Source organism: Spathaspora passalidarum, assembly GCF_000223485.1.
Source record: "Spathaspora passalidarum NRRL Y-27907 unplaced genomic scaffold SPAPAscaffold_3, whole genome shotgun sequence".
Lineage (NCBI taxonomy): Eukaryota > Fungi > Ascomycota > Pichiomycetes > Serinales > Debaryomycetaceae > Spathaspora > Spathaspora passalidarum.
This window is the reverse complement of record NW_006767427.1, coordinates 1,498,178-1,517,851: the sequence shown is the minus strand read 5'-3', so window position 1 is coordinate 1,517,851 and position 19,674 is coordinate 1,498,178. Positions and strand designations below refer to the sequence as shown.

At 37.2% G+C, this 19,674-nt stretch overlaps 10 protein-coding genes across 10 annotated transcripts; 6 read left to right on the top strand and 4 right to left on the bottom strand. All coding sequences in view use genetic code 12, as the record gives it.

Moving 5' to 3' along the window:
- Window positions 1-206: 206 nt before the first annotated feature.
- On the bottom strand, window positions 207-1,730 carry SPAPADRAFT_60733 (oxysterol-binding protein; the record flags this gene model as incomplete). Its single annotated transcript, XM_007374834.1, has 1 exon — window positions 207-1,730. A coding segment is annotated over one exon (1,066 nt), but the record flags the coding sequence as incomplete, so codon positions are not given.
- A 213-nt stretch (window positions 1,731-1,943) lies between these two features.
- GWT1 (glucosaminyl-phosphotidylinositol O-acyltransferase) lies at window positions 1,944-3,453 on the bottom strand (the record flags this gene model as incomplete). The annotated part of the gene is made up of 1 exon (XM_007374833.1): window positions 1,944-3,453. The coding sequence occupies one exon, from the start codon at window positions 3,435-3,437 to the stop codon at window positions 1,971-1,973; it is 1,467 nt and encodes a 488-aa protein (XP_007374895.1).
- A 148-nt stretch (window positions 3,454-3,601) lies between these two features.
- SPO7 (Nem1-Spo7 phosphatase regulatory subunit) lies at window positions 3,602-5,350 on the top strand (the record flags this gene model as incomplete). The annotated part of the gene is made up of 1 exon (XM_007374832.1): window positions 3,602-5,350. A coding segment is annotated over one exon (985 nt), but the record flags the coding sequence as incomplete, so codon positions are not given.
- Window positions 5,351-6,415: 1,065 nt separating this feature from the next.
- Window positions 6,416-7,322, bottom strand: SPAPADRAFT_60730 (uncharacterized protein; the record flags this gene model as incomplete). The annotated part of the gene is made up of 1 exon (XM_007374831.1): window positions 6,416-7,322. A coding segment is annotated over one exon (583 nt), but the record flags the coding sequence as incomplete, so codon positions are not given.
- A 2,710-nt stretch (window positions 7,323-10,032) lies between these two features.
- SPAPADRAFT_60729 (uncharacterized protein) lies at window positions 10,033-10,393 on the top strand (the record flags this gene model as incomplete). Its single annotated transcript, XM_007374830.1, has 1 exon — window positions 10,033-10,393. A coding segment is annotated over one exon (311 nt), but the record flags the coding sequence as incomplete, so codon positions are not given.
- A 227-nt stretch (window positions 10,394-10,620) lies between these two features.
- On the top strand, window positions 10,621-12,214 carry SPAPADRAFT_60728 (uncharacterized protein; the record flags this gene model as incomplete). The annotated part of the gene is made up of 1 exon (XM_007374829.1): window positions 10,621-12,214. The coding sequence occupies one exon, from the start codon at window positions 11,171-11,173 to the stop codon at window positions 12,188-12,190; it is 1,020 nt and encodes a 339-aa protein (XP_007374891.1).
- A 70-nt stretch (window positions 12,215-12,284) lies between these two features.
- Window positions 12,285-15,236, top strand: RFC1 (replication factor C subunit 1; the record flags this gene model as incomplete). Its single annotated transcript, XM_007374828.1, has 3 exons — window positions 12,285-12,368; window positions 12,431-12,926; window positions 12,948-15,236. The coding sequence occupies 3 exons, from the start codon at window positions 12,321-12,323 to the stop codon at window positions 15,038-15,040; spliced, it is 2,637 nt and encodes an 878-aa protein (XP_007374890.1).
- A 356-nt stretch (window positions 15,237-15,592) lies between these two features.
- On the top strand, window positions 15,593-17,678 carry MKK2 (mitogen-activated protein kinase kinase; the record flags this gene model as incomplete). Its single annotated transcript, XM_007374827.1, has 2 exons — window positions 15,593-15,994; window positions 16,025-17,678. The coding sequence occupies 2 exons, from the start codon at window positions 15,688-15,690 to the stop codon at window positions 17,041-17,043; spliced, it is 1,326 nt and encodes a 441-aa protein (XP_007374889.1).
- SPAPADRAFT_60721 (uncharacterized protein) lies at window positions 17,251-17,753 on the top strand (the record flags this gene model as incomplete). The annotated part of the gene is made up of 1 exon (XM_007374826.1): window positions 17,251-17,753. The coding sequence occupies one exon, from the start codon at window positions 17,271-17,273 to the stop codon at window positions 17,601-17,603; it is 333 nt and encodes a 110-aa protein (XP_007374888.1).
- SPAPADRAFT_60718 (uncharacterized protein) lies at window positions 17,251-19,025 on the bottom strand (the record flags this gene model as incomplete). The annotated part of the gene is made up of 1 exon (XM_007374825.1): window positions 17,251-19,025. A coding segment is annotated over one exon (1,054 nt), but the record flags the coding sequence as incomplete, so codon positions are not given.
- Between the last annotated feature and the right edge of the window lie 649 nt (window positions 19,026-19,674).

Here is a 19,674-nt window from a genome sequence, read left to right as displayed (position 1 = left end):
AGCTCACCTATTAGGAAGTGGGAACCCTAGAAATGATATAGGATCCCCCCCCCTTATACTAATACTAAGGTTGCGAAAATAGAAATGGCAACTGCGGCTCGTTTGAACAAATAGTAACTAGATTTACAAGTGCAAGTAGAAATATACCAGGGAGTTTAACATAGTTAGCGAGTTAAAACTGTCTCAAATTAGAGAGCATACTTTACTAGAATCAAAACGTGTATTAATATATAAAATTGACAAGTGTAATAAATCAATCATAACTTTGACATGGGTGCATTAGAGGAAAACCGCCCCATTCAAATAACAATATCCTTTTCTGCTTGCCATTTCTTCAAACTGAATCTCCAATGTTTGGCAGCACCAGTATCATATTTAGATTTCTTCAAACTTCCCGAAGGGGCATTTTTAATCGACAAGTTGGCCAAATTTGTCAAGTTAATAAAACTATCATGAATCTTATCATCATTATGTTCGTCCTTGAGTTCATCATAATCCACCAATTCAAACCATCTATTTTCCCAACTAATTCCAGCTTCACGTTCTTGCTTCCTCAATTCTCTTTGCTTGTTCTCAATCTTTGATTTTTCTTGATGGATCAAATTATAATCAGCCAATCTAATTGCCTCGGCAACTTTTTGCCATGCCCTACGTGATTCTAATTCATGTTGTTCTTCGATAGGTTTAACTGTTAAGTGTTGAGCGTTTGATGCTGCTGCATCGTAAAACAATTCGTCCTTGGAACCTGGGTTACCATTTCCCTTAATGATATAGGATTTACCAGACCATTGTCCGCCGATGGTGACCAAAGCATTGTCCTTGTTGCTGCTAGCAAATTGGTCACGGAAGATTCTTGACTTGAAGGTGTTTTTCTTTCCGGTAATCCATCCTCTACCAGTATATTCGACAACTGCAAAAAATCCATTGGAACTTTGAATATAAGACTTCCCTTCCAATTCGACAAATGGAGCTGCCGTGATTAAACCTTCAATATGTAATGGTGGCAAGGTGATTAAATAGGATTCATTCTTGTCTTGGAATTCCAATATAGCATGACCATATTGTTTAATATTGATAGATGTAGTGGAGATGGAAGATGTGATTCCATTGTACCCTTGCAATGTAACGTTATGTTTCTTATTCTTGATTGCATATGCAGTGACTGGAGGATGATGGCTCACTTGTTCACTCAAACACACGGCTTCCCCGTGAGTATCATCAGATTCCCACTTACCAACAAATAATTCACCCAAAAATGGGTTCAATGGTTTCTTTTCAGAACCCATAGTTTCATTACGAGAACAATATTGAGACTTCAAGGTGGAAATAAACCATCTAGTGACGGAAATCATTCGTTTCAAAGCCATAGCTTCGCTTTCTTCCTTGGTGGGATTAGGGGATGTGGTTAACAAATCGGCATCGACAAATAAATCAGGGTGTTCGGCCCAATATTGGGAATATTCAGTTAATGAAGTAGGTGATAAGATGAATGGGGGAGCAGTAAGTGAAGACAAGTCACCATTAAATGACGCAATTGACTTCAAGAATGAAGTCCATGAGTAATCATTTGAGGGGGTTCCGGATGCTGAGGATACTGAAGATGAGTCAGTTGATGTCATTGTCGCGAGTTAATTACAATTGTTGCCTTTCTATAAGTGTGTATATATGTGTACAATTAGCAAAATAGAATTAACTAGACAACAAATGTGGTATCTCCTTATATAACTAGTGTGGATTATGTGTTGAAAAAATAAGAGAGTCTATATTTTTTCTTGTTACGGGAACGAAGGGTACGAGACTTGCTGTTATCTTTTGCTCGTGGTGCCAAAGTTTTGTTTGTGTGGCAAACTAACTAGGACCGACCGCGGGCTATGTTTTTCTGGCCGAAGTTACAATAACAAGACTCAATAACCGAGCGAAAGATACTAACAGGCAAGCAAAAAAAAAAAAGATACTTCGTGTTTATTGTTTTACAACTTAATATACACCTTATGATTATGTAAGACAGCTGCAATTGCAGTGAAAACTAGGGTATAGATTAACAAGATGGCAAATGACATCATTCGATCCATGGCCAAAGTATTTACTGACATGTTGACCAATCCAGTTAATAAATTTGCAACCAAAAACAATAATAATCCATTATTGTTGACTGCTTCTAACAAGTATGACGAGTGAGTGTTATTCTTGGTAACTAACTTATCAATCAAGTTATAACCCAATAACATTGTAGAATTATAGGATACAACCCATAGCACATATGCACAGTTGGCCAATCGTCTCGAAACAGACGTAAATAACCATGAATTGTTAACCAAATAGAATAACAGGTGATAAAATATGGTTGATATAAATAACCCATTGGTTGTATTTACAGTAAACCAATTAGGTTTATTTGGTTTGGTGGCACCACCTATTCTTACTAAATTATTAGCAGTTTTAGAACCAGTCAACACAAAAGAACCAAATGATTGCCCAAATACAAATATCGCAAAGTAACCAAGAAAGGAAAAGATACCTTCTTTGTTCATGGTGATGATATTGTTGAATCGGTTTTCACTGGTTAATATAAATGCCAACAAATCTGTGTTGCTCAACAAAATTTCGTACCCAAAAGTTATCGCCAAGGCTGTAACCATACGTGCAGGTACCAACTGAAACAATGGATCTAATACTGCCAATGCTATAGGTAACATTCCTAAAGTGATAAAGAAATTCCAATGGATGCCATATTCAGTCATGTGCTCTTGATACTCTAATTTCTTAACACTGACTAATCTAATCAATCCCAAAACTAAAAGTGGCGTTGTTTTAATAACACTATGCTTGATTTCATTCAAATACAAACTCAACTGGAAACTCTTACTGGCAGTTTGATTTCTAATGAGTGATCTTGAATTGACCAACCCCATTGAAAATACAAATGACCCAACACCAAGATCCATTAATGATGTACCCCAAGTTTCTACTTTGGCAAATCTTCTTGGAAAGATTTTGAAATCAACAGCAAGAATGGCTATGCTGGTCAAGATCAACATTTGTGCTCTATATGCTGTTATGAATGCCTTACGAGGAAGTAGTTCTTGTGAATCTTTAGACCGAGTACGTTCTTGTTTTCTTGGAACATTGGGTGCTGAACTTCTAGATGTAAATTCACTAGCATAAAGAGCTAGACCTGGTAGTACAATCATATAATGTAGAGTTGTAGCATTGTCACTGTATAAAGTTACGGAAGCCAACAATGCCAACACATTCAAGATGTAGTCGTAAATTATTGGGATATTTCTTTGTTGTTGGGTACGTGTATTGGTGAAGTTTTGAATAATATTATAAGCCAAATATGACGTTAATGCAATGCATGTAACATTGTAAATCTCCAGAATGGATCCACCGAGTAGATCCGATACGAATTGTTCTTTCTGTTGTTTCAAGGACATTGCCAAGTTATTGATTGTTTTAGAAAACTAAACGTGTTTTAATTTCACCACCACCAAAAAAATAATACCACTGTTGTCACAAGCGAACCTTGTCTGACGACTACCCAACTATTTTTTTTTTACGTTTTTTTCTTTGAGTTTCTGCCGCTTGTAATTAAAACCTCAGATAGTTGTGGATGTTTTAGGTAGATTCTTTTAACATCAACAATCCTAAAATTACCTTTTTTTTGCATTAAACATTTCCTCCCCCGCTTCCCTGTTTGTTTATGCAAGCATATTTCCCCTTTTCTTTCAATTTCCACAAACCTATATCCCTTAAAGGTGACAATTTATTTATTCATAACATATAGTTACAACCATGGATCACACGGCTCAGGATCAATCAATACAGGATCCTCAACCATCAGGTTCAACTAATGAAAACACCTATGATGACGTACAAAATACCAGCAGAGACACTCTCATTCATTTACCAGCAGATACTCCTCCATCAAGCAGCCCATCGTCACCCTGTGAAGACCGCGATCAACTTATATTTACACCTCCAAGGTCGCCCTATCTTCGATCATCAGATAGAATGAATATAACGCCAGATTCACCTACTGACAGTCCCCGATTAGACGAATTTGTCATGTATAGTGATTCTGATGTTGCGTCTCAAAGTTCTTTAGATTTAGGGACCACCCCAAAGGCAACCAGACGTAAATTAGTCAAGGTCAGCTCCGATGAAGAAGAATACGACGAAGAGGAAATAGCGGATCGTGTTCGGTATTATGATGAACAAGGTCGAGGAGTGACTTTAGAACCACCGTCAGAAAAACCACGTCGAAGAAAGCGATCATCAGTTGGACGGAAAAAGACCGTTCAAACAGAATCTACAAACAATCCTAAATCCTCGAAGAAGAAAATACGAAGACAATCAAGGTCAAAAGAACCGAGTGAACGATCAAGGTCAGACTTTATTCCAGGAACAGGATATACTTCCGTACCAGCGACGGGAAAAGTTTTCCGTAATTTACTTATCCTTGAAGAAAGTTTACGAGAACAAGTTATTCAACAACGAGCAATGAGAAGAAAATACCTTACGTTTTTAGCATTGCTTTGTTCCATTATTGCTTCACTTATACATCATTTGTTTATCCTTGATCCATCAGTTTCGTCAACTGGTACCACAAGAGTCATACTTCAGTTTCTTCTCCTTGCTAGCATAATCACCCTTATACTTTACCATTTATCAGGAGAATACCAGAAAACCATCGTTTTACCACGTAAATTCCTTTCATCTACCAATAAAGGATTACGTCAATTAAATGTTCGACTTGTGAAAATAAAAACACCATTAATTGACAAAATAACAGATTTAATTCGAGAAGTTCTGCTTAGTATCGTGGCCCTGACACTTGACATGTTTCATAAAATATCACCTTCATCGATTCAGAATCCAACTTCGAAGATTGAAGTGTTTTTAGTGTCTTGTCAATCGCAATGTCAACCACGAATTGGTGTCACAGATGTCAAGCTTGTTCTCAATGCTCGTGTGTTTAATGTTGATATTAGAGAAGGCTGGGAATTATACCGTAGTGAATTTTGGATAAATGAAGGGGTAAGGAGACGTAATAACATGATGGCATTCACCAAGCTGCCTTCAGAAAGAAAATCCATAAGTACAGCCCCGGTGGCCGTAAGAAGGAAAAAGAGAAAATCTTCAAGTGTGGTTATAAGTGGCGGTTCTGGAGATTCAAGTATTCTGAATGTGCCTCAAACATTGAGTGAAGAGAATTTAAAGAATTTGACAAAAAGGCTCGAAAAAAGCGCTATGAGTTGATATCAATGATTATTTCAGCATTTAATATGTTTATATAGATTATATTTCGTTTCTATTAATATTCCTTAAATCCGTTTCCTAATTTAGTGACATTGATTTTTCAACTCTTCAACGAGTTGTATTGATAAACTCTTATTTACTTGATAAACCAGGTGTGTTGATAGCAGTAATTTAAGTATGATGTCGACAATTCAATAATTATGTATTATGTTCAATTTAGCTCTATATTTTACTTAACCAAGGTTCCAGATGAAGTGCATTGAAGATTTCTAGAAAATTATTTTTTTTGCAGTCACTTTAACCCATATCAAGGTTTTACAACAGGACTATATAAACCCGCCTTTAGTGAAACTTAAGTTTATAATCATACTCAAATACAGTATCAAATATGACTAGGTAAAAAAAAGGAACGTCATAATCGCAGAACACTACTATTACTCGTGCTTAGATTCTCAGAAGATTCGCCCAGTACCCAGACGTCTTATGGCATTAGAAATAAGATTATCAAAGTATGGAAAGAATGCTTCAATACTAGGAGGTTTGTGTGACTGTTTTGAATTTTATTTCCATGAAATTAAGGATAGTCACTATGAAAGTGATCTTTGAGCTCTTTTGGGTGCACCTATCGTTAAAAGATCATTTGATTAATAACCAATATGAGTTTATAATTCCTATTATTGAATTGTTGTCAAGTGTTAAGAAAGCATGGAATTTTATACAGAAAAGAGCAGATCATGAACCGATTCCAATGCCATTCCAATCCCCTCCTGTTTATAAGTCTTAGCTTTATCGCTCTACTTGTATATAGCAATATCAAACATACAAATAATATTACCACAGGTGACTCAGAGTGGTATATAATGTGGGTAAAACAAAGCTGTTGTTCCTCCTGTACCTTTTAAGAAATTATTTTGCAACATGCCATTTAGAATGCAAAAAGAAGTGGTTTGTCTCAATTTTGGTTATTCTTCCCAAACGAAAGCACAATTTGCAACACTACTTACAACTACATATAAACTCTTGATATATATAGCTACAGGGCTTACCATATCGGAATAATTTGGTGATGTATTCCTGACATAGAAACCGTACTGCGTTATCATTATTAGTGTTAATACTTCAACAAAACCAGTACTAAACCAATATAGTTAGAATAAGAAAAATTATACTCTTAAAAAATATACATAGAAAAATAATAGTACTTTCTATAAAATCAACTTCGTAAATACATAAAATTCAATAAATATTACAGCTTAATCACAATACCTCTTTCCTTAATTACTTATTAGGTGATAATATATCATGAGGATATCTTCCAACATTCAGTTGTTGTCGTGAATGGCCGAGAGCTGACAGTGGTGGATTAACATCCTCAGGTATTATTTTTAGTTCACTTTCCTCATTAACAGTCGTATCCATGGACAGATCAGGGTCAATATCATCCCCAAGCCTTGACTTTGTAGTTTGTGTGGTAGTGGTGGATGAACCAGAAACAGTTTGTTCTGGTATGCTTGAAATTGTGTTTGTGGTGGTTGATTGTTCGATATCTGGAGCTGGCAATAATGGCTCACGTTCTTCATTTCCACTCGACATGGATTTGTGTCTTTTATGCAATCCTTGGGTATTAGAATTAATCCCCTTGGTTAATCCTGAATTTGAAGCTTGAGGCCCTTGAGGTTTCCAATGATGGAATTGGATAATGTGCTGAAATGAAGTCATAGATTCTTGCAGAGGTGGTAGAGCCAGTCTACTTTGCTTATGTAATGGCTGTGCAGGAATTGGTTTAACCTGTAGTGTTGAAGCTCCACTCATGGGTGATTGATTATTTTGAGAACCACTATGTTTTCTAGTATGAGACTCAATGGCGCCTAAATCAATACTCGACTGCGAACCTCTCCTGGCTTGGGTTGGCTGTAATGATGGGGGTTCACCTGGACCTAGACTAGGCGATTCTGCGGGCATTGAATAATGACGTTGGTGGCCGTACCCACGAAATTGGGATCTTCGAGAAGCTGCAGCCGCAGATGCCGTTGATGTTGATTGGAAAGGGTTTGATGGATAACCACGATACGGTGAAGTTGGGGTTGCAAGATTAGCAACTGCTGCAGCTCCGATTTTGGCCGGAGATAATGGTCTTCTGGTGTATGAAGTAGGCGGGGCTGTTGTACCTGAACCAAAACGATAATTCATGGGTGGAATGGGGCTAGCATTGTATGAATCTGATTGGATTACACCGCTAGCACTACTGCTTCTTTGAGGTCGGCTGTATTGCGTGGGTGTGGTTGCCTGACTTTGTTCTGAGTATCCTGTTTGCAGCAAACTCCGCTTTTGACCTAGTTGTAATTGTGGCTGTGGAGGTTGTTCCTGGGGGTAACCATATGGTAGGGATTGTTTCTGGGCTCCTAAATTGGGGAAAGCTTGTGCAATTATTTGTGCTTGTTCTTCTGGTAAATCTGGCATTTGCCCAATGCACATGAGGGGTATTAGATGGGTTGGTATTTGTGCTTTCAATGCAGTTTGAACAATGGCAAGATTTTTGTTTGCAGTTTCAACACGGTAATAGTCTTGTTTTGTACGTTCTTGCTCCGCTCGTAATTTCATAGCTTCTATGAATGCTTGTTCTGAATAAGGGAATGACGATATGTTGGGTCCAAGAAGGGCCAATATTGGGTTCGTTGATGATGTGGAAGGTGTTGTGGTAGTAGCTTCTTGTGATTGACTACTAGTTGCTGCAGGAGCTGCAGGAACAGTAGAAGAAGTGGAGGTGGTTGAGCTTTGTTGCATTCCTGAAGATGCAGCGGATAATAAGGATAAAGTTGCGGTTTGTGAGGGCATTTGCTGTAGCGCGCTCATAGAAGAAGAATATCGTACTGGCTGCGGTAGTGGGGGTAGTCGGGACGTGTATCCTATATTCGGAGCAGGCGGTAGTGGTTGTGAAGGCTGTAGTGGTTGTAATGGCTGATCACTGTTCTGCCCTTGGGGTTTTGTTTGTTGTTGTTGTTGTTGTTGTTGATTGTCTTGCCTTTTTTTTGTTTGCCCTGGCAGTTTTTCTATGAGTGAGTTAACGCTCACGGAGGACATGGTTTATGAGGGTATCAAGAAATAGATACCAACCAGGTAAACAGTAAGAGGACGCGTTGTTGTTGATTTTATGGCAGCTACAGCTACTGTGTCTGGAAGGATAAAGCAGGAATGAAGATGAAAGCAAATTAAAAGAAAAGTAGAACAATCTTGCATGGAATTTCACTACCATCATTGAGATGACAAAATAGAAAAAAAAATCAAAATCACACAGTATATAATAATGTGGGTGATTAAAATTGATTGCTGTTTTCTTAAAAATATTGATCACTTTCTTGATCAAATTGTAAAAAATAAAAAATTAAGATATATACTCAATAGATGGGGTTAATTAGCAACAGTGACTCCATATGGAGAACGAAATGCGGTCTCTTAATTTTCTTACCTGTCCAGGCTTAAGTATATGTTTAAGTTTGGTCTGACTTTTTCTTGTTTGGTATTTTAATCAGCCAAGAATATTTTTTACGTAGTGGGGGGCCAAAGTGTAAGGGGCGGGAAGGCAGAGGGGGCACAGGTGAGGGGCGGGGGGGAGGGAGAGAGAAGAGAATCAATTGCGATGTAGTTGAAAATTTTAACTGGGAAAGTAACAATAACTATCCAGATGCGATCTGCTGTAGCAATTAACTATAGAGTTCCAGCTTAGATCAAGCTACTTCTATAAATGGAACTGATTGTAAATTTTTAACTTTTGTTTAGCATTTATTACTTTTTTTCACGCCTTTGGGAACACATTTTCTATTTTGGGCTATTTTTTCGATCAATCGGTGGACAAGGAAATTATCCGCCAACAATGAAAGAACTGAGACAGTCATTGTCTATGCATGTAATTTACCACGGGATCCCTAATAGGGCCAATTATTATCTATTTAAGAAGTATGTGTGTGATATAAAAAAACTATCATTGTTTCAAAAAGAACTTGATCCAGAATCTTTTGAAGCTAGGGGTGTGTTTAGTGAGGAAATATATCCCTAGCCCAGATTGGGGTGTTCTTTTATGTTTACCCTCATCCTACTTAGCATTCACCGTCAATGACAAACTCTTCATTTTGTTCATTCCAGTTGTTTTTCTTTTGAACTGGGAGAAAGAAATGTCTTTGTAACAATGTTCAGGTCATATACTGTAGGGAATACAATGGAACTTCAGCACGAGACTTTTATGACAGTAGGTGCAGTTTTTTGTGGGATATAATTTGTGCGAAAAGAGCCAACTAGTAAAGTTTTGCCGTTTGTATCCGAAAAATTACCGAGTTTACCCAGAAAGGAGCAACCGGATTACCTTTCCAAAATATAATACTGATATAGAGATATCCTTATACAAGCGCGTCTTCCACTTTTAGAACGTGTCACGAGTGGATAGCTATGTGATAAATACCCTGAACTTTACAGCTATTTGTTTAGTCTGTTCCCGTATTGCTTCTTGAAACTCTTGATAATACTGATCCATTTATACTACCGAAATACCGTGATCACTTCATAAGACCATATTTTTCGGGCAATGCAAACATAATATCTCGTTTACTTCGTGGTTGCAAATTACGACTATACATCCTCACGTGCCAGAAAAGCTCGCCCAAAATTTTATCTCCATGCTTTAAAAATAGTAGCAGAAAAAAAAACACCTAAACAAAATGAGCAATATCGACGGAAACTAAAAAAACTAACACGCGAGCTTGAACTGTTTACTCAATCATTCGAATTATTAGTTTCCAACAGTTAAATTAGGAGAATGATACCTAGGAACGGTAGCCAATCTGTGCCAGCATACCAGGAAGGTGTTGATTCACCAGTAGCTCTTGAGCAAAAAGGACATATGTATCTGCACGTTGTGGGAGTAAGTGGTGATCTTGATCATGAAGAAGACGAACCTGACATGTGGGGTGACATGGACGAGGATTTAGCATTTGAGGATGACGAAAAAGATGAACCAGATAAGGTACCTGAAAATCAATCAAAAGTCCCAGGTGAAGATCTCCACGAGTTGGAAGCTGAATCACAAGTTAAACCACAAGTTGAATCACATACTGAACCAGAAGCTGAACTAGAAATTGAACCAGAAACTGAACCACAAGCTGAACCAGAAGCTGAGCCCGAATTCCAACCAGAAGCTAAAGCAGAAGTCAAACAACAAGAAATAGTAAAAGAAGTATCTAGTCATAATATGAGCTCTCAACCACATACAGTTGAAGATGATTTTGATGATTTGGATGATTTTGATGATGAAATTGCCAAGGGTATGTCAGTTGCTGCCAAATCATTAGAAGCTAGTGCAAGCGAAGCAGAGCCAGAAGCAGAGCCAGAAGCAGAGCCAGAAGCAGGGCCAGAAGCAGGGCCAGAAGCAGGGCCAGAAGCAGAGCCAGAAGCAGAGCCAGAAGCAGAAGCAGAAGCAGAAGCAGAAGCAGAGGTTCAAGATTCAAAACAAGACGAATCTAACGAAAGAGATTTGAATCCAACTGAATCAGCAATGGATGTTGCACCTGAGGCTCAACCAGAAATACCTATTAAAGACGAATTAAGCAAGCCAGCTGATTCAATAGAACAACCCAAAGAAGACAGTATCCATGAAAGGATCAACTCTCACAAGGATCTTGAGGAAGTAGAACAGCCACAAAATTCTATTTCAAAAGAGCTTGACCAAGAAAAACAACACTCTGTCGCGGCAGCTGAACCTGCAAATGGCAATAATTTAGCACAATTCACTCAACTCACCCTGACCATCTCCACCCTTACAAGTCAGCTTGCACAAGCTACTCAGGAACGTGACGAGATCCAGCAGTCATATGACACTTTATTAAGCAAACTTTCTTCGATGAAGACTATATTCAGTAAGATGAAAGAGTCCGAAATTGAATTAGAGGAAAAGACTGAATTAGTGGAAACACTTACTAAACAAAATCAAGAATTGAAATCAAAACTTGAGAAAGTCAGTCACGATAAATCTCAAGAAGATGAATTAGTTTCTCAATTACGCGAAAGCAACAATGATTTGAATAATGAGTGTGAGAGATTAAGTGATACTTTAACCAAATCAAGACGTGAATATCAGGCGACTATTGATGAATTACTGGACGAAAAGTATAATTTTGAAAATCAGAATAGCAAATTATCTAAAAAGGTAAATGAGTTGAAAACGGAATTGAATGAATTAAACATTTTACAAAATGAACTTGAATTGGACAATAAGAACCAAGCTGCAACAATTGAAGAATTGAAGCTGGTTAATGCTCAAAAGGATCATGAATTGGAAGAGAGGAATAAAATTATAGAAGATTTAAGATTAGTCATTTTAGAAAACCAGCAAGCCACAGAAAAGATTACTTCAGATTTAAAACAAGAAATTGAATCTTTGAAGGAAAAAGTTTCTAAAGTTGATCATGATAATGAAACATTATCAACTGAGATTAACAGTAAGAAGCAAGAAATAGACAATTTGAACAATCAACTTAAGGAAATTGACGAATTAAAGACAGATATTAATACGAAGCAGCTATTGATTGGAAAATTACGTCATGAAGCAATTATTCTTAATGAGCATTTAACCAAGGCTTTAACCATGATAAAACAAGGCTCGGGTGATGGGTCTAACAAGACAATTGACCGAGAATTGATTTCAAATGTTATTCTCAGTTTCTTGCAATTTCCTCGTGGGGACACTAAAAAGTTTGAAGCTCTACAATTAATAAGTGCATTATTGCAGTGGGATCCTGAGCAGAAAGTAGCTGCTGGATTACAATCAAAAGGGAGTGGAAGTGGTAAAGTAGATAAAACTGGACCTGATGGTCAACAGCAGAGACAAAGTTTTGTATCGTTATGGACTGATTTCTTGGAGAAAGAGTCGATGGGAGGTTGAAGTTAGCATTAGTGTTTACTTTTTTGTTTAATATTAGGGTGAACAAAAAAAAAAAAATGTAGTTAAAAATTTACGCGTTTCAATTCTCTTAGTTGATCAAGCAACCCTTTTGATAAGCTGTAATCTGAAGATGGTGAATATTACTGATTTCTTCAGTGGGAAGGCTAAGCCCTCTCAAGTAAGTACCAACATCCAATGTCTGATATTGAAATGATGTGCTAACGATTGATTTCTTTCTAGAAACGAAAAGCATCTGCTTCACCTGAACCAGAAACCAAAAAACCAAAAGCGTCTACAAATAAACGCGCTCCCAAGCAAGAGCCAGAAGTAATTGATCTTGACGACGACGACGATTTCCTGTTTAGTGACGAAGGTGATGATAGTTTAGTGGAAATCAAACCAGCTACCCCTAAGCGAAAGCCAGCCGCCCCCAAAGTAGCCACTCCCAAAAAGGCCACCCCTAAAAAGGCCACTCCCCAAAAGGCCACCCCTAAAAAAGAACCTGCATCAAAGAAACCAAGTAGTCCCAAGAAGGCAATGGCAAAACCAGCTGCCTCATCAGCATCTACTGTGACACTTTCGGCTGAGGAGGTCCTTGCTACTATTCCAGATGCGGTTCTTCCAGAAATTGATGACTCCAAAAAGGTCAACTTCTTTGCATTAAACGCCGCCAAACAAGCCAATGCCAATGCTGCTGGTTCTGGAACAATTGATATTCCTGAAGCCCAACCTAATTGTTTATCTGGATTAACGATAGTTTTCACGGGTCAATTGCCCAATTTAGACCGTGATAGTGCTGAACTGCTCGCTAAACGCTACGGTGCTAAGGTAACTAAATCCATTCTGGGAAAGACTAGTTTGGTTGTATTAGGTGATGATGCTGGTCCTTCTAAAGTCAAGAAGATCAAGCAATTGCATATCAAAACTATTGACGAGGATGGGTTTGTTGAATTGTTAAAGAGAATGCCCTTAGAAGGTGGATCTGGTGAAGCTGCTCAAAAGGCAAAGTTGAAACGAGAAGAAGAAGAACGTAAAGTTATTGAGCAAGCTGAACATGACGCAAGAGTGGAAGCAGAACAAGAAGAAAAACAGCGCAAGAAATTGGCGGCAGCACAAGCAACTGCCTCTAAATCTAGTCAGGGATCTTCTATTTCAGCACCACCTCTTCAACCTATCATACCCGCTAAAGATAAGTTATGGACTGATAAACATGCACCAACATCTACCAGCCAATTATGTGGGAACAAAGGTCAAATAGCAAAATTACGCAATTGGTTAGACAATTGGTTTGAGAATCAAAAACATGGTTTTACAAAAGCGGGAAAAGATGGTTCTGGAGTATATCGTGCTGTATTAATCAGTGGTCCCCCAGGAATTGGGAAAACTACTGCTGCCCATTTGGTAGCTAATGAATTAGGGTATGATGTATTGGAAAAGAATGCATCTGATGTGAGATCCAAATCTCTTTTGAATGCTACTGTAAAATCAATTTTAGATAATACTTCAGTGGTCGGGTTTTTCAAGCAGCGTGAAGATAAACAATTGGGTGATAATTCGAAAAAGATTTGTCTTATTATGGATGAAGTTGATGGTATGTCTAGTGGGGATCATGGGGGTGCTGGTGCATTATCACAGTTTTGTCGTATTACCCATATGCCAATGATTTTAATTTGTAATGATAAATCATTACCCAAGATGAGAACCTTTGATCGAGTTTGTTTTGATTTGCCATTCAGAAGACCCAGTGAGCAGGAAGTGAAGAGTAGATTAATGACTATTGCCTTGAGAGAAGGTGTGAAATTAGATCCAAATATTATTGGCCAGTTAGTTCAGGCTACATCTAATGATATTCGTCAAATGATTAATCTTATGTCCCAAGTTTCCAAGACACAAAAGGCAATTGGGAATGCCACCTTAGAAGAAATCAATCAAGGTTGGAAGAAGCAAGTTATATTAAAACCGTTTGATATTGCTGGCAGATTATTATCTCTGGGAATTTGGACATCACCGCGTCAAAATTTAAATGAGAAGTTGGATCTTTATTTCAATGATATTGATTTTGCTCCTTTAATGATTCAAGAAAATTATTTATTAACTAGACCACGATTACCTGGCAAGCATTTGGATCATATTGCCCGCGCTGCGGATGATATCAGTCAGTCTGATTTAATTAATTCTTTAATCAGATCAAGTGAACAGCAGTGGAGTTTGTTACCATTCCATGGATTAATGTCAAGTGTAAGACCCTCATATGAAGTCGCTGGTATGGTTCAAGGTAGATTGGCATTTTCAAGCTGGTTAGGACAAAATTCTAAACAAATGAAGTATCAACGTATTTTACAAGAGTTGCAATATCATACTAGAATAAAGACATCCACCACCAAGCAAGAATTGAGATTAGATTATTTAAATCCACTTTGGAATAAATTAGTGGAACATATTCATGACGAAGATGGAATCACGAAAACTATGAAGGTAATGGATGAGTACTTTTTAACCAAAGAAGATTTTGATAATATTGCTGAAATCTTGAAAAAGGATGCGGGAATATCACCCAAAATGAAAACCTCATTTACCAAAGCTTATAATAAAGCTATTCATCCTACTGTTATTTACAAGACTGGTAATTCTGTATTGAATGGTGGTAAACGAGGAGCAGCTAGTAAGGTTGATTACGAAGATGTTGTTGATGATGATATGGAAGATGTACCTGATGAAGAGCCTGAAAACAGTGATACGATTGATAATAAAAGGGACAAGTTAATCAAAGTAGAGAAACCTAAAGCTAGAGGAAAGGCTAAAACAAAAGCAGCTAAAGACGAACCAGCAAAGAAGAAACAGAAACGATAAACTAAAAAGAAAAAAAAAGAAACCAAATATTCCATGCATAGAAGCAACTGATGTCGTGATTTAACTTAAGATTTAGACAATCGCCGTATGAGTTGTTATCAAAGTGGGGAACGAGGAACCTTCTTTATCCAATTACATGTATATCTAAGTATTTTCTGATAAAAATATTATTACTATTCAAAAGTTTAAATGACGTAAAACAAAACTTGTCTGGGCTTTTTTTTTCTTTGTTTCTATTGTGTTTCAGATATCCTGACAGACACATAAAGAAAAAAAAAATTGTCTGAGGTGAGTGTGCAAAATACAACCTCAATTTACTTCGTTCCCTTTCTGAGCCTCGATTGTAACCATTATTGTCTTAGTCATCCAGCTTTGTTTAAATTTTCTCATCTCAATTGAGCCATTTACCTCACGCCAACAAAATCGCTCAATCTTGTTACTGGTCGTGTAAACCTGTGGTGGCCCGTTATATGCAGAATCTCTGCCCCCTTTCCGCCGTAAATCAAAACTATCACGTTAAATCAAGAGAAAAAAAATAGAGCCCGTCAGTACAATACAATAATATATAAACAGCAGCATTTCATTTGGGAATCATTTGCCATATCTTTATATATTCCTTTCCATCTGGTAATAGTTAAGAAACGCTAATGTCGGGCATTCCTTTATTTAATATACCCAATACTAAGCGCCCTGCCAATAGTAAAATCTTGCCTAATCTACATATCCCCCTTCAGGAGCCAGCACCAACAAATGTGAATCAGTATAATTCCCACCATATACACCAACTGGTTCACACGCAATATCACCTGCAGCAGCCACAGCTCCATCTTCAACCTATTCCCCTGCATTATTCCAATTCCTCGTCATCTTTATCGTCAAATACCCCCACCAATTCTCAATCGTCAGTGACTTCATTGAGAAGAAAGCCCCCACCTCCTATAGATACCAATGGAAGTACTAGTAATTATACCACAACCCCGATAGATGCAGACAAAAATGCTATGGTGATTGACCAGCAAGAAGGTGATCTCGGGCAACATGATGGCAATCAAGAAGAAGATACACTCTTGCAGAAACATCATTTGGAACAGTTAACACCATATGATTGGCACTTGTTTGCAAATGCCAATCAAATTATTGAAATTAATAAATTGGGCGAGGGAAATGGAGGATCAGTCACCAAGTGTCGAATTAATCAAATACCCAACCAAATATTTGCACTCAAATTAATAATAACTGATCCCAACCCCGACATTCAAAAACAAATATATCGAGAATTGGAAATTGCTAGAAAATGCCAACATCCCAATATTGTGACATATTATGGAACGTTTATACTTGAAAAACAAAGCATGATTGGTATAACCATGGAATATATGGATGGCCAATCTCTTGATTCAATATATAAAGAAGTATTGAAACGCGATTGCACAAATAGAATCAACGAAAAAGTATTGCGAAAAATAGCCAATGGGGTTTTATCAGGGTTGGACTATCTTCACCTGAAGAGTATTATTCACCGAGATATAAAACCATCTAATATTCTTTTGGATACTCAAGGTAATGTCAAACTTTGCGACTTTGGTGTTAGTGGAATAGCAGTTAATTCGTTGGCATCTACATTTGTGGGAACTCAATATTATATGGCACCAGAAAGAATCACCGGTGGATCCTATTCTATAACTAGTGATATATGGTCATTAGGAATGTCATTGCTAGAAGTTGCCAATGGGAAATTTCCAATAGATTTAGAATTATATGGCCCTATAGAGGTTGTTGACATGATTCTGAAGTCAGAATTAGAATTACACGATCTGCCTGATGAAAATATTTATTGGACTCAAGAATTTAAACTATTTATTGCAAAGTGTCTAATTAAGGATCCAGCAAAAAGACCAATTCCAAGACAGCTATTGCGTGACGATGAATGGTGTTTGGCTCAGCAAAAGGAAATGGTTAAAATGGACAAGTTTGTTAAAGTTGTTTGGCAATTGAACCATTAAATAGTGTATATACACCCTTGCCTGATTACTCTAATTTTATAGATATTAGCTATTAGTTGCAAAATTGTATCACGTGGATGACATCACATGATGATTTTTTCACCCAATAAAATTTGGGTAAAATTTTTTTACCAATCCTCATAGTGTGAATGTACAGAAAAAAACAGCAACAAGTTAGCCATTATATAGTTAACAGGAAAGAGCTATATACCTACCAATATACAAATATGCCAGTTCCATTTGAAGGTTTAATGCCATATGCCATTATGGCTGCATTCTTTGGTCTTGCAGGTCATGGTGTCCAATTCATTAGATATTGGGACAACGGTTGGAAGAATGACAGATGGAATTTAGATGCATGGGACAAAAGAATGATGAAGCGTGATTTCTTATTGACAGGAATTAAACGTGGTCAATCACAAGAGCCAGTCGCCCCTGAACATTTCAAGACCGCCGACACTATCGAACAACAATACTACTCTGCCAACAGAGGACAATCTTTCGTACTCAGAGACAGATTATGGAGAGGTTACGTTTTTGGTGATTGGGATTGGTCGTAAGCTTCTTAGCATAGCAATAGCATTTGATTGGTGGCACTTGTCATCATTCTGGGAGTTTGAATTGGAGTGGTATTCATGTAATATTTATTTCGTTTTAACCTTTTTTATTATATATCTATATTATACGCAGAAAAAGAATAGTATCTATTTAAAATCCTTGTAGGTCCATTTTTCAGTAATCTTTGGTGTGTATTTCTTCTTCTTGGCAACTGGAACTCTGGCTTCGATCTTACCAGTTGATTGTAACTTCAACATTTGATCATAAAACAAATTACCTTCTGGTTTGACATTCTTTAAATTGTTGGTTAATTCGTTGGATAATTTAACTTCTAATGGGGCTTGAATTGGATTATATTTGAAAAGCTTTTGGCTCTTTCTTTGTTTCTTAGTGGCTGGTTGTTCCTGCTGTTCTTCTTCCTCTTGTTGTTTTTTTAACAATTCGTCCAAATTAGAAAGATCCTTTAATTGCTTCTTCAAATCTTTCAATTGCTGTTCTAATTCTACTCTCTTCTTATGTTTAGCTTCCTTATTTCGCTTGGTCTTGGTTTTGATCTTAACTTGAGTTGGCTTGTTTATCGACAATCTATAAGCATCTTCTTCGTTGGCTTGTTCTTCTTCCTTCACTTGCTCTTTCTCTTCTTCCTCTTCTTCGTCATCACTTTCTGACAAGTTATCATCCTTCAAAGTTTCCATCAACACCTTAATCTTTTCTCTGTGCTCGGCAATTTGTTGTCTAGCTAGTTCTCGTTTATATTCAAGATCATATTCTTGATTTATTAAATCCTTCCAAGATTCCAATGATGGGTTGTATGATTTACCAGCATGAATAGTCTTTGAAGTTAACTCGTTATCAACTACTTGAATTGGAGCATGAGATAAAGTTTTGGGAATAACGGAAGCACGGGTCACTTCAGCAGTTGAAGAAAATCCGTCAACTGGAGTAGCTTCCTTTTCATCTTCTCCCCAAAGATCATCATTAGACACATTCATTAACCCATCCTTTTCAATACGGTTGAGCATGGTACTTTCACTCTTGTATCTACCACCAGTCAATTTAACCAACTTTAAAACATCAGTACGTTTGACACCTTGGATAGTTTTTGGTTTCTTAGATTCCTTAGGGTGAGCCAAAGCAGGGACTTTGGACTTATTAGTTAAAATTTCATGCGTTTTCAATTTCTTAACTTCAACATTAGGTTTGATTTGTGGAGTTTCATCGATTATGAAGTCTTCTTCATCTTCATTAGATTTACCTAAGATGACTTCTGAATCCCTTGACGCTTGAAGACCAGATTCGACTTCTTGGATGTCGATGTTCTTACGCCAGGCTCTCTTCCCCTTTCTTGATGACTGTGGTTTGGATTTGGTCTTGGTTTCTCCCATTATGTATGATTTTTAGTATGAAGTTACTGCTAGTTCAATGGATCAAGATAAAAGAAATTGAAAAAAAAAAAAAATTATTTTGATAACTATGAGATGAGTATGGCCGAGCGCGACACTTCTGTTTGCGACATTACATTTTACGACAAAGTATTTTCGCGGGTAGGATGGTACGGAACTGATTTCCAGTTCCTTCTACATCACATTCAAAGGGGTCCTCAAGATCTCTCATTCAAATATTTGGAATTAAATACATTTCTAAACCAAATATATATATATATATATATTTAGTGCCAAGAAGTACGCAGAGGTATAATTCTTTAGCCGAGTGATATATGATAATATTAGATTATTACTAACTACACCATAACTAACTAGGATTCAATAGCTAAGACGTCTGGGTACTGGGCGAATCTTCTGAGAATCTAAACATAAGTAATATTAGTGTTCTGTGATCATGATATTTCTGTTTTAGTGCTCTGTCGAACAAAGATTGTAAAGCATCTGAATAATACTTCTAATAACTCCCAATCCAAATCGTTAATATCAGCTTCTCTAAAAATGATCAAATCCAAGTTAGCAACCTGGAACAACTGTACGCTTGAATAGAATTGTAACTATAACGGAGAACTTTTCCTTATGCCTTATTATTGTAAATCAAAGAGTGATACAACAGTTACTCGTAATATCA